The 17,234-nt window shown below is 42.0% G+C and overlaps 1 protein-coding gene across 9 annotated transcripts in view; it reads left to right on the top strand.

The window, feature by feature from the left end:
- Prdm2 (PR/SET domain 2) overlaps window positions 1-17,234 on the top strand; it is a 103,136-nt gene that overhangs the window by 61,229 nt on the left and 24,673 nt on the right. For 7 of the 9 annotated variants that reach the window (XM_038332552.1, XM_038332553.1, XM_038332554.1 and 4 more), the window contains one exon: window positions 12,876-12,986. The exons of 1 other annotated variant lie outside the window; for it this stretch is intronic. In XM_038332552.1, coding sequence (XP_038188480.1) covers window positions 12,876-12,986 — 111 coding nt within the window. Of the gene's footprint in view, window positions 1-9,511; window positions 9,532-12,875; window positions 12,987-17,234 lie in introns of those variants that run through there. One more of the 9 variants, XM_038332560.1, reaches the window with a different exon arrangement.

The raw sequence follows: 17,234 nt of genomic DNA on the forward strand, positions 1-17,234 counted from the left end.
GATGAATTTCTGAGTTCGAGGCCAGCCTGGTCTACAAAGAAAGTTCCAGGACTGCCAGGACTACATAGAGACCCTGTCTCAATAAACATACATACAAATAAAAATAAAGAAGGCAGGAATTGGCCGAGTGAGAAGAGAACACACTTTGGTGTTGGCCACCAATAGGCACGTCTTTGAGTGAAGACTGTGCAGAGCTGTGTTTCAGGTTTCCTGGCCTGGTACTGGATTCCCTATGTGTAGCCCATGCTGCCAGAAACAGGTTCAGAGTTTGATTTTTATTAACATTAATAATTGTTTGTGCTTACTCTAAGTGAAAGGGATAATACTGAAAGCAGCTGTTTTTGTTGTTTTGACCAAACAGATTTGATCCTTTGCAAACATTCTCTGCTGAATTAACTTATTAGGTGAGTTTTGATACAGACATATGTCAGGATTTGACACTCATTTCCATACCATGCCATAAAAATGATGCATCACCTGTACTGCTGCCGACGATGACAGCAGTTACTATTGTTTTATAGCTCTTTGCTTGGTGTTGCATATGCGTTATTACCAGTAACCCTGGAAAAAAGGGATCTTTATTCTTACTGAAGAAACTGATGTGCCTGTGCTGTTTGTGGCTCTGTCTTGCCTAAGTCCAATTTTTACCCTCAGCATTTCTGAATAGGAAAGGCTCATGGTGAACAGTTGACTTTGCTGATTAGCCAGGGTGAATTGGGCTACTTATTATCTGTACAAATCCAGATGAGGAGACAGTGATTGACTTAACGTCTTTGGTGTAGAAAGCCCAGTTAGAATGAGAGTTCATGGCAGAGTTATCTCAGCTCTGAGAGGTTAGGAGTCGAACTAGCTTCGTTCTTTTGAGTGTCCAAAATTAAACTGTAAAGACTATTTCCAGATTGCCTCAATTGGCATGTTTGCCAGCATGGGATTTTTAAATATTTTGTATTATCTTGGCATCAGTCATGAAGTCAGAAGAGCAGAGAAAGACCCTGCTGTCCTTCCCACTTCCTTGCCTCTTGGATAGAGTTGGCAGAGGGGAACAGACTGGGACCCTCATTTTGTCCTCCTGTTACTGACCAGTTCAAGGAAGAGCCATGTTTAGTATCCTGCAACACTCTTGAGGTCTTGTCCCCCTTCCACTGATAATATGTACTTTAAGTTTCCTTAGGTTGAAGATTAAGAATCATCAGCCTGCTTTAATAGGCAGTCTGAAAACTAAATCTAGAAACTGATTTAGTGCAGCTCTGATGTTGTGTGGCTGAAGTAGAAGGAAGCGATGCTTGCTGGTCTCCTCCCCTGTCTTAGGATGTAGATGGGTGTCCTGGTTTCTCTGTGTTTGTTTGAATGTTTATTTGTGAAGGGTGTCCCTCGTGTTTCACTTTGGCTTTTTGGAACAGGTGTGAGCATCTGAAGTGGCGTCTCCAGAGGTCTGGTTTGCTGATGCAGCCGTTTTTGTCCTAGCTGCTTGACTCATTCTGTAGGAAAGGCAGGAAAGGGGACTTTAGTAGGAAGAGTTGCCCTGACCTCTCCTGGACATGACTCCCTTACTCTTTCTTTTCTCTCTCTTGGCCTTCCCTCTTCTGGACTTCTCATGTAATCTAGACTGGATTTTAAACTTCTGATCTGCCTCACCTCCTAAGTGCTGGGATTATAGGCATGTGCCATTAGGCCTGGATGAACTGCAGTGGTAATTGAATTTTCTTAAGGTGCGCTGAAATTCATTTCTTTATTGTGTTTATTCCATAGTAGATTCAGTTTGTTTTTGAAGATGATCCTCCTGTTGGTTCATGCTGGCCTTGAACTCCAGTTCTTTCTACCCCTTTCTCTTAGTGTTGAAATGACAGTGCGCACCATTGTCCAGTAATTTAAAAAAATGTAATTCATTTTGTATGCGTGTCTGTATGCATAGTGTTTTGTTTGATTGGAACACTGGAGCGTGGACTCAGATCAGGCCTAGACACACTAAAATCTTCTACCATACCGCTGGGCTACTGCTTTCTTACATGGTGGCCTGCCACACAGGAGAATCTTTTTTTTTTTTTTCCCCATCTTTAATTCGAAATACAATGTGATAAATGTGAGTTTGGGAACTTTGGCTGAGGATATTCATTGCCCCTATAGAGTTGGGTAGCTAACATCTGACCGAGTGGCAAACATGCCTGATGGGCAGAGTAGAGCTTTAGCTTAATATTTGCATTCAGGTTCCAAATACCGTAAACTTTTCCTTTCTCTACTTCTCCAGAAAATCTGAGGGAGTGATTTTACTACAATGTCAAGAAACAGTGCTTATGTTAAGCCCTAGGGGAACAGAGAACTCTGAGGGCTCTGAAGCTGTGATTGTAGCTGTTCATTATTTTTGAATCTGGTTATGATTTGGAAATTTCAAAAGATCTTTTGGTTCACTGTGTATCCCATACTGGCCTTGAACTTGAAATCCTCTTCATCCCCCCACAGTGCTGGGGTTAAAGGTATGTGCTGCTGCTCTGGCTTCAAAGTACTTGATGGAAATTTTATTCACCAGCTGATGAATGGATAGTTGTCTTACATGTCTCAGCATACTACAACATTTGTTTTGAATGTACAGAAATATAATTTCAGAGGTAAGAACTTTTATGATAAAACAGTGATACTGTTTAAGTGTGATATATAAAAATTCTCTGGTTTCTGAAATGAGATGGAGTCTTTGCTTACATGATTCTTTGAACATCTTCAAGTTGGTGCTACTGGGTCTACGGTGTTGACTTGACCAAGACCAGTTTCACATTTAATGAATGAGCTCCATGTTAAACAGAGGATTGTCTCTGCTTTGGTTAGAGGAAAATCTTTCCTCCCGTGTTTATAATCCCAACTCTTGGACTGCAGTCTTTTGTGGGTTTCTTGACATCACATGCCACAAAAAATGAAGGCAAACTGGTTTGTTTGCCTGCATTTAGGTCTAAGAACGAACAGTATTACAGGCGTTGTTTGAAGCTGTAGTTGAACAGTTGAGGATGAACAACAGTTCAGTTTCTGGGCCTTTTGTTTTTACTGTTTTGCTTCTCAGGTTTGGCTTTCATTTTCTTGCCAGTTTGAGGTGTAGAATAGGCCTTTCTGGGCCTGCTGGCTGTTTATATATTTAATCTTGGGATTACTGTGGGATAGAGTGACGACTGCTAAAAGCTAAGTCCAAAGTCTCGAAAAATGAGGGTTTCACTCTGCTCCTCTGGTCCTCTGCCGTGAGGATGTTAAGTGCTGACAGGGCCGGGGGGTAGTGTGGAGACTCCCCCTAAATGGACAGGTTTGTACTGTGGGTGCCCTTGTGGTCAGTTTTTCTTGTGATTTTTCTAATATGGGGCAGCCTCTTGTTCTGTTTCCACAGACTAGATTGTGCAGTTCACAATGGAACCCACATCTAGACCACATAAAGGAGGATCAGGCTGTCATTAGCTGCAGTTGCTTGACTTTTTAAGAACCCAAAATTCCATGTGTACTCATCATTAGGAATTTTACCAATGGCTGCATGAACTATCACAGGAAGTGTCTTTTCCTTGTTGAGTTATAAATATGTTTGATGACAAGGTGGAATTTGAATGTTAAACTTTGATATCTATTTGCAGTTACAATCGCATCAAACTAAATTCGGTAATTGAAGATAAATATAAACTCTGCTAAGGTAGTAGTAGTATAGTACCTTATTCATATACATAATATGTATATATAATAGTTGTAGTAGTGTAGTTTACCCTGTTTCAAATTGAGTCCAAAGTGTGTGTTGTGTTTTGTATGTGTGTGTGTTAGGTGGAGGGGGAAGGGAAAATTGCAAACTTCTGTACCTCAGGTGTTAAAGGTGTGAAACTTGGACTGTTTTGCAATAAGAATAATGTACATAGCCTTGGAATTAGAAAACTCCTTGCTTTACAAACAATGTTGCTTTACATGTTTTTGCCTTTAGTTTACCTCTCTGTAAAATGGGGTAAGATGAGGTGGCTGTGATAGCTCATGCCACCTGAGCCAGCCTAGGCTACAAAGTGAGAGACCCCTTGTCTCAAAACAGCAAAAGCTATAGATGAGGATGAGTCTTCCCTTGCTGGTTGCTGTGCATGTTTGGTTTTTTTCCATAGTAATGGAGGAGTCATTGTGTGGGACTGTTAGTCCTTGGGCTTACCAACAAAACTCTAAGAAGTCAAGTTGCAGCATTTCAAACATGTACTTAAAAAATCTTTGGTTTTGCTTTGGCGATGTGGAATTAGTGAGTGAGGTCAGAGGACCTGTGGCATTTGACATGTCGCATATACCTGGCTGTCATTGGCTTGTCTTCTTTCTTTGTTTTACCTTGCTCATACCACTCCTAACTGCTGTGCATTTTAACCAGATTTTAGTGCATTAGACATTTTGGATGAAGTTTAGGTACATTTTCCCAGAAATCATTAGCCATGAAAGCAACTGTGGAAACATTTCAGATTCCTTTGTTCTCTTTCTGGGTGTGAAGTTAGGAAAATGGAAGAATGTAAAGAACCACTCTTTTAGAAGTTAGTGATAAAGTTGGGTTTAAGAGAAGCAAATTGATCTGACAGTTCTGAGAAGTTAGAGAACACACACGTGCTCTTCTGTGGATACTCAGTGCTTGCATGCACTTACAGCCTGACTCCAGTAAGAGTAGGCCCAGACCTTAGTGTGGATACAAAATGAGATTATGCCCAGCGTGACTAACTTGGTAGAGTGGCCTTCGGTTTTACCTGGTTTTCAAATGGGTCCAAGATATCCTTCCCTAAGGATTAAAAACCATGAAAGTGAAACTCAATATGTTTAATAAAACAACAACAAAACAGCTTAGGTTGAGGGCCAGAGAGGCGGCTCAGCAGAAAAAATGCTGATGACTTTAGTTCCATCTCTGGAAGCACATGGTGAAAAGAAAGCACCAGCTCCCAAAAGTTGTCCTCTGACTTCCACACGCATCGTGTACACACATGCATGCGCACACTAATATAAATGTAAAACAGATGTTCAAGTTAGGAAAAAAGATCAAAAGAAGATTAATATAGTCCATAAGTGTATAGACTGTACTTGTATCTTATACTTGTAAAGATAGAATGTACTTGTATCTTATACTGGTAGGGCCTTGGCATGCATTGATGGAGCATTAACGAGTATGGGATTCTTTTTTCTCTCCTGCTGCATTAGATTTGTACATGTCATAATTATATCAGGTTGGGTTCCTGTTCAGTGTAAAACTAATGAACAAAACAAATGGCTGATGGAGAAGTTTGCTAGAGGATGCATAAGAAGGAACATAGGCTGGCAGCTTAGACTCCCAAGTGTGGGGAATTCCATGTTTTGTTGAGTGGAATCTATTGTGGGTCCCCTTTACAGATGATCTGTTCTCAGGGTCTGTGAGCGGCTTTCTCTGTATGCTTGATCTTGCTTTCCTCTTGGTGTTAGTGTCAGCTTGTTAGACCACCAGCCTGTACCCAGGTGATTCCCATTTGCTTGCAACAGTGTTATTTCTTATTTCTCAGGTCATGGGCTGTGGTGCTGTACTTTCATGTAGGTTTGGGGTTTCTTTTGCTGAAGACCTAGGAACAGGCGATGTTTGGAACTGGGTCGAGAATGAGACACACCCTTTTCCTCAGTCCTTAGCACTGGTCCTGGAGCCCCCCCCCCCCCCCAACTCTAAACCTAAACTCTAAACTCTGGCAAGTCTTAATCTTAGCTGTCCTCCCATTCTTGGTACTGGCACTCTTTTACCCTCCTGATTTGGCAGAATAAGAAATATCTATTGACGATGATGTGGGATAATCCCCGAGACCGGTGCTGGAACTTGTTAGAGCTACTGTCACTTCTGGAGCTGCTTGCCTTGCCTGGTCTCCTGAGTCTTTTCAACAGCCCCTACTTCCTTCCCGTCCCTCCTTTGTCTGTCCTCCTTCCTCCAGCCAACTCTTCCCTTTTCAGTGAACTACAAATACTCATTGAACAACTTTTCTACACATTTGGCTTTTTGTTATCAGTAGGTTCTTTTGCGGAGGGCTCTAACTTCCTTCATGGAAGATCTCTCAGTAGTAATATATCTGTATTTTTTGTGGCTTCTAATAGTATCCTGTAGCTAATAAACACCCAAGAAAATCATTAAACTGTCTCTCTGCCATTGCATTAGAACCTTTATGAAGTGAGGAAAAAGCAGAGAAAAGACTTTTTAAACTTAGAAAGAACAAGCTTGTTCTGATTTCCTTGTGCATCTGAGAATATATGTTATTAAATGAATCAGACAAACTCTGATTTTAGGTGGAGAACTATAGGAAAAGTTTGGAACTGAGTTTCAGTGACATTCTCGTGTGTCCCAATGCTTTGTTTTGCTGAGGTGAACATGGCCAATATTCCTGTTGAAGCAATGATGTGCTGTGCTTTAGTTGTGATAGGGTAACAGACAGGCATGAAGGCTGCTTGATGACTGCTAACATGCCAGAGATAAGATTAGGTTGTGTTTTATTATTGGAGTTGGGCTAGAACAAAGTGCCTTACTCCATAATAGGGCCATGAGATGAAATGATTTTGTGTTTCTGTGAGGGATCCTGTGTCTGTAGCCCTCTGTCTAAACGTAGTAGAGCCAGTGGCCTACTTGCCGAGTTTTAGAAAATGCAAATAAAAGCTAGTTAACGCTGGGCGATGGTGGCGCACGCCTTTAATCCCAGCACTCGGGAGGCAGAGGCAGGCGGATCTCTGAGTTCGAGGCCAGCCTGGTCTACAAGAGCTAGTTCCAGGACAGGCTCTAGAAACTACAGGGGAACCCTGTCTCAAAAAACCAAAAAAAAAAAAAAAAAAAAAAAAAAGCTAGTTAACATGACTCATCCTAGCTGATGACTAAGTCCAGGACCCTCTCTGCTATCAGTGGGCACTCGGCATGATCGTTTTAGTGTGGATATTTCATCTAGATAATGATAGGTATAATAACTAAAGAACAGTGCAACAAGAACAAAGAATATATTTATATTCTGAACAGTTTTGTTGGGTATACAAGTAGGAGGGAGAAAACAGATGATTTGTTCAAAATGAAAAGTAGAGGTGTTTGCCAAAGGATTAAAAATGGTGTGTGTCAGTCTTACCCACAGAAATATTGATTCTATCTTGTTAATTTTGCTTTTGTGTGTATTTCATTTTGGAAATCACCCACTCATGAATTTTTCTTTGCATAATCATGACTGACAGGACCTCTTCCCTGGTGACTGCATGCCATGGCCACTGTTGATGGCCAGGGTGTGATGCTTTGTGACTTGCAGAAGCCCTTCTGGGCAGGCACAGTGTCTCAGACACTGGTCCTCATCAGTTCTGCCAGTTTCCTTATTCTCCCTTGAGTCACTTTTGGTGGCCTACAGATACACAGATACTGCAGTGGGCTGGGATCCTTTGTGGAGAACTTAGTTTCATATGTGTTCCTAGTGTTTCTCTGTCTCCATACCCACTGTAGACCATTAAACCACCTCCAGGGTAGGACAGGGTTGATACTTTGTCGCTTCCTGCCCACTTCTGTCTTAAATAACTCCGGCTAGTTGAGGTCTCAGCATTGTCTATATCTATTTATTCTTCCACCTTATTAACACAAAGGAGGTTTTAGCTTTAACAGTCTTACTGGAGCATGTACTTGGTGCTTTCTCCCAGGTAAACTTTTTTTCTGGTTTTTGGGACCTAAGCTTGTATCTCAGCCATGTCCTGAGTGTTCCTCAGTCAGTGCACAGCTAGCTTTTCCTTATAGAAATGTGAAAATTTTAATAAAAAAGTATAATGAACTTAAGTGCTTTAATTTGCTTGAGATACAGAAGGAGCTTATGTAAAATTAGAACCCAGAAAATGTCATTAGCAGGCTTCCTGGAACACAGAGGATGAAGGGGAAAATTGCACGGGACTTGAAGTTCCAGATTGGGTACTGACTTGGTGTGTTGTTGTGTCTTGAGGTAGTTCATATAATAATGTAAAGTTTAGAGCTGCATTTGAGGTTAGGGAGGTTCTCCTGCTCCATGGTGTTATGGTGGTTCTCGCCTTTACTACAGCAGCTCAGTTTCTCCCACGCCCATCTCCCGTGATGTGTTCACTGAGCCTCTGTGCCTCCCATCCTAGCTCTTGGTGTGTGTCGGAGTCTTTCTGTAACTTCGTATGACAGCATAGTTCCAGTCTTCAGATTTCCTAGGGACAGAAGACAGACAGACAGAACAGGGGTGAAGAGTGGATGGTAATGCTGTGAGACTGGGAAGAGGAATCCTAACGGTGGAAGATCACATTATCCCCTCTATCTTCAGGAGAAGACAAATTGAAAAAAACGCTGAACTTGAAAGTATGACGTCAGTGAGATCCATGAGAAACGATTTTGTTGGAGTGGTAGGAACAGACGTTGCTGGGAGGTAGGGCTTGCTGAATGGTGAGGACTAGAGGCAGCAGACAGTCCAGTGTGATGGCCTCTGACTCTGTTCAGGGCTGCTCAGACCTTCACTGACCTTTCATGGCAAAGTGCAGAGTCTCACAGGCAGTCCTTACTGTCTAGAGTCTGAGGATGGCCTCTGTGCTGTCTTAATTCTGTCGATACTGAAGAGATGGCTAGCTCCCCAGTAAGGAGACAGCACACAGGGTGTGCTTCCCTGTTGTGCTGATTAAACATCTATAAGTGAAACATTCTGTAGAGTTTCCTGTTGTTTGTCTAGTTTATTCGAATAGTTAGAACATAAGCCAGATTTGGGTTAAATTATTCATGTGCTGCCTTAAGCAGTTTTGATTTTGTAACTCCCACCCCGGGTACGAGCAGTGTAAGACTGTCTGTTGTCTAAGAAAGTAGCCATTACAACTGTTGAGTGTCTTTATATGGAGCTGTTTGACTAGAAGCGCCTGTTTCCTTGGTGAATCATGTTTGTTCCGAGCAGGGTTCTGTGTGGTTGACTGATACTTTGTGACGTAAGGGTAGAGTGAAAATGGAAGAGTGCTTCTTTCTAGCTGCTGTCCTCATGCTCAGTGGATAGGAGCTTCATCTATCAGGCTAGGGATGCATGTGCTGACTGAGCCACCACTGAGTTTATGAGACGGCAGCAAGAGACTGAAAGAGCACTTTGAATGGTATTGTCGTCACTAATTCTAGCTCCCGAGTGTGTAGTTGAAAGGCCTGGGTAGACACCTCCCATCTCTGATCTTTTTGGGTGTCTCTATGATATTAGAGGTATGAGTTGGTACTTTGAGTTCTAGAAGAATGGCCCTAGATGGTATGGCCATGGTGTGATACAACATAGACATGATACAGGCCCGACAACCTAATGTATTGATCCTAACTTCAGCAACTAACTTTTTTTTTTGTATATGATAGATTTGATGTAGTAGATAATTGCTCTTTGCCTTCTTTTTCTTTCTCTTTATGTGCACATTCCTTCTGCTCAGCACATCAGATATTGTCCCTCATGCTATTCTTTGGGGCCATTTCCATTTCACTTTCCTCATGTTCCTTCCTGTATCTTTCTTGTCTAGACCAAGTGGAGCAGCCAGCTGGCAGTAGCGCCATGTAGGACCCTGCAGGAGCCCCTGGTAAGTGCACTCGTGTACTTGCCAACCACCCAGTGGTACCTCTTGCTTCAGAGATAGAAGCTACAAGTCCTCTGTCCCCTTGAAGTTCTGATAAGTTATTGTGTTTTCTCTTGTAATCTCTTTAATGTAGCAGACAGAAACCTAGTACCTGGAGAGAACTTTTCTGATTAAGGAAATATGGCAGGTCCCATCTGTCCCAACAGTGCTGGTGTGTGACAACAGTTTCTCACAATAAGTGGGAGCAGAATTAATTTGTCACAAATGTATTTGTTCCTCTGGGTTCAAGCCTTCAGTTTCTCTCATAAAATAGCACTCTAATGGGACAGGCATATGGTTTTCTGGTATCCCCTTCATCTCTAGTCAGAGGACCTCAGGAGAAGTATCTTGATAAATGGTTCTGATAAACTTTAGACGTTAGTCCTAGCTTTCTGAACAAATGATACTTACTAGATTTCCTGTTGTCATATTGTTCACTAAGTTACCTCGGTGGTATCATTTTGCATCTATAGAATTGCATAATTTTTAATAAATGTATAGATCACAGATTCCTGTATGTGTGTTGTGACCTCAAATCTAATACATTGGTATGGTCCAGTACTCTGACATTTGAGGGCTCCTCCAGAAAACAGGGGAGGTTTTGCTGTGTTCTGAGTTTTAGGTTGTCACACTGGGAATCTTGTGGGTAGGGCGCCTCTGCCCCCTGCAAGATGCTGTGAAACGTACTCTGGTCAGTCAGCATTCTTCACGACAGAGCATTGTGACTGAGAGTGTCATTGTGCTATGCTTGAAGTCAGGCTAATTGCTCTGTCTGTGACTATGGTGTGCTCTTGTTCATCCTCTGAAGAAGGTTCAGGAGGTGCTCGTCCTCATGTGCTCTGTCCTCACAGTGGATTGATTGCATGTCCTGCTGTGACTTTAGGGTGAAGATAAAGTAACTTGTTGAAGAGGAGCCCAGAAGTGGACATGTGTATGAACTAGCTGTTTTAGTGGTGTTTTGTTTTGTTTTGTTTTTAAGGCAGGGGATACAATGTAAATAGCATTTGTCTTTCACATACTTAAACAGCTACATTTTGAGTGTATCACACTGCAGGTTTTATTATAATGGAAGCATATTTAATGTTTTCCATATGCCTGGTTTGCTTCATGTTTCTACTTGTGCTACTTGGGCATGGAACAGCACTTGGGTTGTCAAATCTTTGAATTGCCTTGGCAAAGTATTCTGGTCAACAGATTGACTCCTGCTTTTGTAGTAAATTTTACAGCATGACTTTTTTCTAATGTCCCTGAAGCTTATTGCAGAGGCCATGTTGAGATTACAGTTCTCCGTTTAAAAACTTGTAGACAGTTATAGTAAAGGGTTGTACCTATTTCTTAGCCTGCTTGAGGACATGGGGTAGTACTGACTATACTAAGTACTAGTAGTACTTTTTAGGAAAACACCTGTACCTAAATTTTGAGTGCACTGTCTGAAGGTTCCGCTGCCGGCCTGTGACAGTGGAGCAGTTCTACGGCATCATATCGTCAGATTGTCATTTGTGTTGGTGTGTGTGGTTGGCATGCGTTTTGTTTGGAGTTACTAATCTCACTCATTCAGACTGAACATCACACACAGGAAGGATATAGACATTGAGGATAAGGAACTGTTGAAAGGGGAAAGAGTGCAGATTCTGTTCAGCACAGATCCTTCAAGAGCCTTTGTCAGAAGTTAACAGTGTAAGGTTAATCCAGCGGGGAGTCCGAAGAGCCTCCCTCCCTCTGTGGAAGGTGCCTGTGTGTCTGCTATAGCATGTAGGGTAGAGACGGGAGTCTGCCTCCTGTGGTGCCAATTAGTATGATTCTTCACCTGGAGATGGGGTCACCATTGCCATGATCCTCCGCCCTTTGACTTCCGTTCACACCAGAGTGGTGGTGCTTCTGGTCGTGTGTGCTTGTGTTCCAAGCCATGTCAGCTACAGGTGGAAAAGAACACGCGGGCATACTGTAAGGAACTTCTAATCATACAGTTACAAGAACAATCCCACTCCCCAAAACAAAACAAAACAAACCCAAGCCTGTTTTCTTACTGGCTAAAGATTTAGGCACTTAAAATGATTATTTTAGGATTTTCCTTTTGAAGACGAACAAACGACTTGTTTTGTGCAGTTTGTTTTCTTCTATCTATTAAACTTTTATCAAAATCTTTTTAGTTAGTACTTTATTTATATTATAGTTGATTTCTGTATTTTTGTTTTATGCCATTTTGAGTTTCTGCTATCAGTTGTCTTCATTTTAGCTGACCATCCCCCTTATGGTCATCTGCTGTTGAGACTGTCGAATGTGATTTCTGTGTTGCAGTGATGGGTGGTTTCCTGTCTGTCTTCAGCTGAGGTGGATATAAAGGTGGTAGAAGGCTTGTTCATGGAAAGCAAGAAAACATTTTTCCCCCCGGGGTTTGGGGCTGGGCGGTGAGAACAGTGCTGGGAGAGAGTGGAGTGTTGGGGAAAGGGCTTGACCCCACCTGGACTGACTAACAGCTTGGGGTCAGTCCTACGGTGGTCTCACCTGTGTTCCTTTGGGGATTCAGTTCCTTGTTGTAACTTTTCAGTAGATGCCATGTTTTAATTTAGTCTTCTATGGTTTGGGATCATTTAGAATGCAGTTAGCATTTCCTGAACTGTTTGTGCCTCTCCCTATTTTAATGAAATAAGGGCTAAGCTGGCTGAAGTTATTCCTGATTCCTCTGCATTTGATGTTGGAGCCATGTTTATCCTTCATAATGCAGTGCAAATGTTTACTTCTAAAGTAGAAGCTGCAGTTAAGGCTTATCTATCCTATCTTAACTAGTAAAAGGTTCTAAGTGATACCTTATTGTTTCTCCCCAATATGCCTTTGCTCATATTATATGATTTCAAACTTCATTGATTCTAAAGTTTCTTTTATATCATTATTTATTAATTTGGCGGGAAGGGGGTGAGCCAGGGTTTCTCTGAGTAGCTCTGGCTAGTCTGGAACTTGCTCTGTAGACCGGGCTGACCTTGAAATCAGATCTGCCTGCCTCTGCCTCCTGAGTGCTGGAAGTAAAGGCATATGCTGCCACCACAACCTGGCCTGTTAGTAACATTTGAGAATACATTGTTCATTAGTTTGATAGCTATTACAGCTGTGAAACTAAGGACCAAGTGCCTAAAAATGTAGAACTTATGAATTTTTTTCCTCTGACAGGATTTGATGGTATTTATAGTCAGTCATCCATTCCTTTCTTTAGAATTGCCTGTAAATACAGTTGACTTTGCTTCAGTTAATAATCGTTCAAGGGTCAGAGTGGTCGTGAGTGAATGAGTAAATAGATATATGCTGTGTTTCAGGGAAGAAGAAATCCCAGGAGAACAAAAACAAAGGCATCAAAACCCAGGCCTCGCAGCTGAAGGCGAGTGAGCCAGACTCCACCTTTGCAAACATGAGAGGGTCTGCAGAAGGTAAGTGATCTAGAGCTTGGTGGTCTCAATATGTGTTCCTCATCTAACTTTTCATCTCAAGAACTATAGAGGGCCCAGGTAGCAAGAAAACTATCTGAGGCTTTATGTGGATGTAGTTATCCACATTGGGCATCATCCTGTAACATGAGGGGGCCAGGCCTGCTTGTTTGGGTTTTTGTCCCGCCCAGTACCCCACAACTGTTTAGCCCCCCAAAAAAATCACACAAAGATCTCTATAAGTTATAAAGCTGATTGGCCCATTAGCTCTAGCCTCTCACTGGCTAACTCTCACATCTTGATTAACCCATTTTTCTGATCTATGTTAGCCATGTGGCTCAGTACCTTTTTTTACTGGGGCAGATCACATCCTGCTGCTTTGGTGGTCTGGGCAGGAGTGGGAGGAATCAACTTCCTCCTTCCCAGAGTTCTCCTGTTCTCATTGTATCATTTCTATTTCCTGTCTGGTTTTCCCACCTTTACCTCCTGCCTGGCCAATCAGCGTTTATTTAAAACATGATTGACAGAATACAGACAATTCTCCCGCACCACTATACCCCACATCTTCTTCAAAATAAAATTATTATCCCCTTAAAATGAAGTAAAGCATGCTGCGTAGTTGCATTCATAAAGCTCAAGCCTTTAATCCCAGCACTAGAGAGGCAGAGGCAACAGGTCGGTCTCAAGGCCAGCCATGTGAGACTAGTCTATATAGTGAGACTGACTAAAAACTTATTTTATTCAAAAAAAATTGTGTGTGTGCGTGTTAAATGCTTTGAAAACAAATCTGTAATAACAAGCTAGGCTGGCAAGCCATGAAGATGCTCTAGGTTACTAGCAATGTGACATTCTGATCTGCTCAATGGTTACACAGATGCTATTTATTTAAGGAAATTGTCCTAATGATATACCTTATTTGTGTGTGTGTGTGTGTGTGTTTTATTAAACAGTTACTTACAAATATCAGATACCTTAGATTTTGTATAGCGATGTGAAAACTAGTTGGGTCATGATTTATATCTTTTATGTTTCTCTTCACAGAATCCTGTTCCCCCTCCCCAATAGATATCTCTGAGCATTGATATTCTAGATCTTTCATGATAGCAGTCAGCTTTCCCTGCTCAATGCAGCTGTGTTGCACGGAGAGGGCCACTTAATTCTTCCTGGCCACCTGGCTAGCTTAGCCCTGAAATAACCACACAGACATTGTATTAATTAAATCACTGCTTGGCCCATTGGTTCTAGCCTCTTATTGGCTAACTCTCACATCTTGATTTAACCCATTTCTGTTAATCTGTATATCGCCACGTGACAGTGGCTTACCAGGAAAGATTGAGCATGTCTGTCTCTGGCAGCTCCATGGCATTCCTACAATACAAAGACAAAAGGACTTTCTATACCACAGTTGATCTTCCATATTTGGGAATCTTATGTGTCTCAGTTACAGGTAAATTCACACAGAGACAGGAGCTTGCCCAAGATTGTTCATTATGACACAGGCAGATTTCAGAATATAGACTTGTGACTCTTGCAAGAAATATTTGTGTATATGTGTAGGGGTATCAATATTTTGAATACTTTTTATGGCCACTTAATTTGCCCCGTTGATGATGATGACACTCAAAAAAATCAGTTTTTGTGCCCTTCCTATAACTCAGAAATGGTTGGGTTCGTTGTGTACATGAGCTTTAGGGCGGCCAAGTGAGTCAGGTCGAAGGTCAGTGTGATTTTTAAACCAGAAGGAACTAACTAGAAAGAAGCGAGCTTCCTCTATCCCCACACCTCCCTTTATGTACTACACAGTGGGATAAGTGAGAGGAGTTCATTTTTCAGTCTTAATTCTAACTTTTGCCTTCTGAGAGCATATTTGCTAAGACATTTGTTTGAAAAATACAAACAATACTAAATAATTTTTATTTTAAAGCGGAGTTTGAAAATGTAAGAGTCACTGTTTCTTGTACCATTAAACCATGATAGACATTTGATGTTCAGGCCCATTTTTTGGTACTGCTGGTCAGTGTGAGGATCTCTTTGCCTAGTACAGCTGCTGACCCAAGGTCTCCTAGCCCTTATGTTTGAAAGCCCAAGAAGACAGATACTGCTCTATGGGCCTACCTTGTTAGAGTATGCACATTAAGCACCTGTTACTTTAGACCCGTGGTTTCCAACCTGTGGGACCCCATTGAAGGTTACGTATCAGATATCGACATACTAGATATTTACATTACAATTCATAGTAGTAGCAAAATTACAGTTGTGAAGTAGCAAAGAAATAATTTATGGTTAGGGGTCACCACAAAATGAGGAACTGTATTAAAGAGTCAAAGAATTAGGAAGGTTGAGAACCTCTGCTTAGGCAGTGTCAAACCAGATTAATTGTAGACAGCTTTTAAAACTAAGGAAACCCACAGATTACCATTATTGACGACTCTCCCGGCTTGTTGAGAACACACAGAAAATATGAAATGCGCCTACAGGAGAGAAGGCTGGTTTCTATTTAGAAACAGGAGCCTATTGCTAATGAGGTAGCAGCAGATGGTAGAAGGAGGACCCCTGTTTCTAGGAAATAACAAGAGGGCTAGGCCCAGGTGCTTAGGTGAACTTGTGCTTTTACCTTTGTATTTGCAGAGCTTGTAGCACTTGTCTGCTCTTGAGTGTTTCCTTGCTCCAGTGGTTCTGTGTGGACAGCCTGCTACATCCTGACAGTTTGGTTGGACTGCTCTCTTCTACCTCTCTCTCGGCCTGTTGTCCAACAGCGCCTTTCCCACCTTAGTTTCAGTTTTCAGAAAAGCCTTCTTGTCCATCTCTTCACCCATCCCATAGTTGAGTTTCCCAGATGACTCTTTCCTACATTCAGGTGCTGTACTGGATGCTTTTTGTCCTTCATTTTGATGATCCCATTGCTTTTCTCTCTCTCTCCATCCTTGATGGCTTTAGCCTGCGTAGCACACTTTCATTATAGAATAGTTTGTTGCTTGCTGTGTGTAGTTTCTGCCAGAATAAAACTTGTCCTTGGTAATAATTTTATCCTGCTGTAAACTTAGGATGTGTGTGGGAGGTAGGGCTTAGGGTCCTGACAGTCTGGGTGACCCATGCTGTCTACTATGCATGCTCCATGGGGATCTCCCAGGAAGCTTGAGTTGGCCAGTTTACTTGGTGTAGAAAAATATATCTCTGCCTCTTTTGCAGTCTTCTGGATTCTGAGAGTGACCATGGGAGAACAGGCTGAATTCAGTAGCATAGCAGTTGGTCCTCCTTACAGGGCAGGTGACATTGTGGACCATCCTACCAGCATTCACCCCGGTAGCATAAGATCTGATCTGGAAAAGTCTTCTGTTCTCTTCCACCTACAAGCCCATTCTCTTCCTTTATAGAAACCTTGAAAGAGCTCCTAATAGTCCTTCCATTTCCTTCCTTCCCTTTGAGGATTTGTCCTCACTGTTCTGCTGTGGCTGTTGTCTTGGTCCCCAGACCTCCCTGTTGGCAAATGGGGCATATACCAGTTTTAGTCCTTTATTTACCCAGCATCCTGCAGCTCTGGACTGAGTGGACCATTTCTTATTGTGACTTGTTTCTTAGCCTAAAGACCATTCATCACTCAGTCCTACTTTGTGTTCTGTTGCTGTGATAAAACAACCAAAAGCAACTTGGTGGTACAACCAGTTTATTTGGCTTATGTACTACGGCACGTTAATGAGGGAAGCCAAGGCAGGAGGAACTCTGCTTATTGAATTGCTTCAAGTCTCAAATTCAGTTTTTTGTTTGTTTGTTTTTTTTTAATTTAGCCTGGGACCACATGCCCAGGGGTTGTACTGCCCACGGTGGGCTGGACCCTCCAACATCAACCATCAATCAAAAAAATGCCTCACAAATATGTCTGCAGGCTAATGTAATGGAGGCACTTTTCTCAGTTGATGTTCCTTCTTCCCTGATAGGTCAAGCTGACAAAAGACATTCGCTATCACATCCACTCAGTGTAGATAGTCCTTCCCTGTCTATTCACTTTCTAGTTAGTCTGAAGTTCATTGCTCATTAACCATTTTCCCCTGAGTACTTGGGTATAGGCAGCCTCTGTGTTGTTGACCTCGAGATTCTTAGGAAATTCTGCTTCGTACATTACTATACCCTAAACTTTAGCTCATCCTAAGTAAACTCATGCTTTCTCTCTGCCATATGTAAGCAGGGTTATTGCAGTTTCCTGCAGTCTTCTGGCTTCTCACCACAGCCAGTCAATAAGCACGTTTTGTCAGC

The sequence above is a fragment of the Arvicola amphibius genome, chromosome 6 (assembly GCF_903992535.2).
Source record: "Arvicola amphibius chromosome 6, mArvAmp1.2, whole genome shotgun sequence".
Lineage (NCBI taxonomy): Eukaryota > Metazoa > Chordata > Mammalia > Rodentia > Cricetidae > Arvicola > Arvicola amphibius.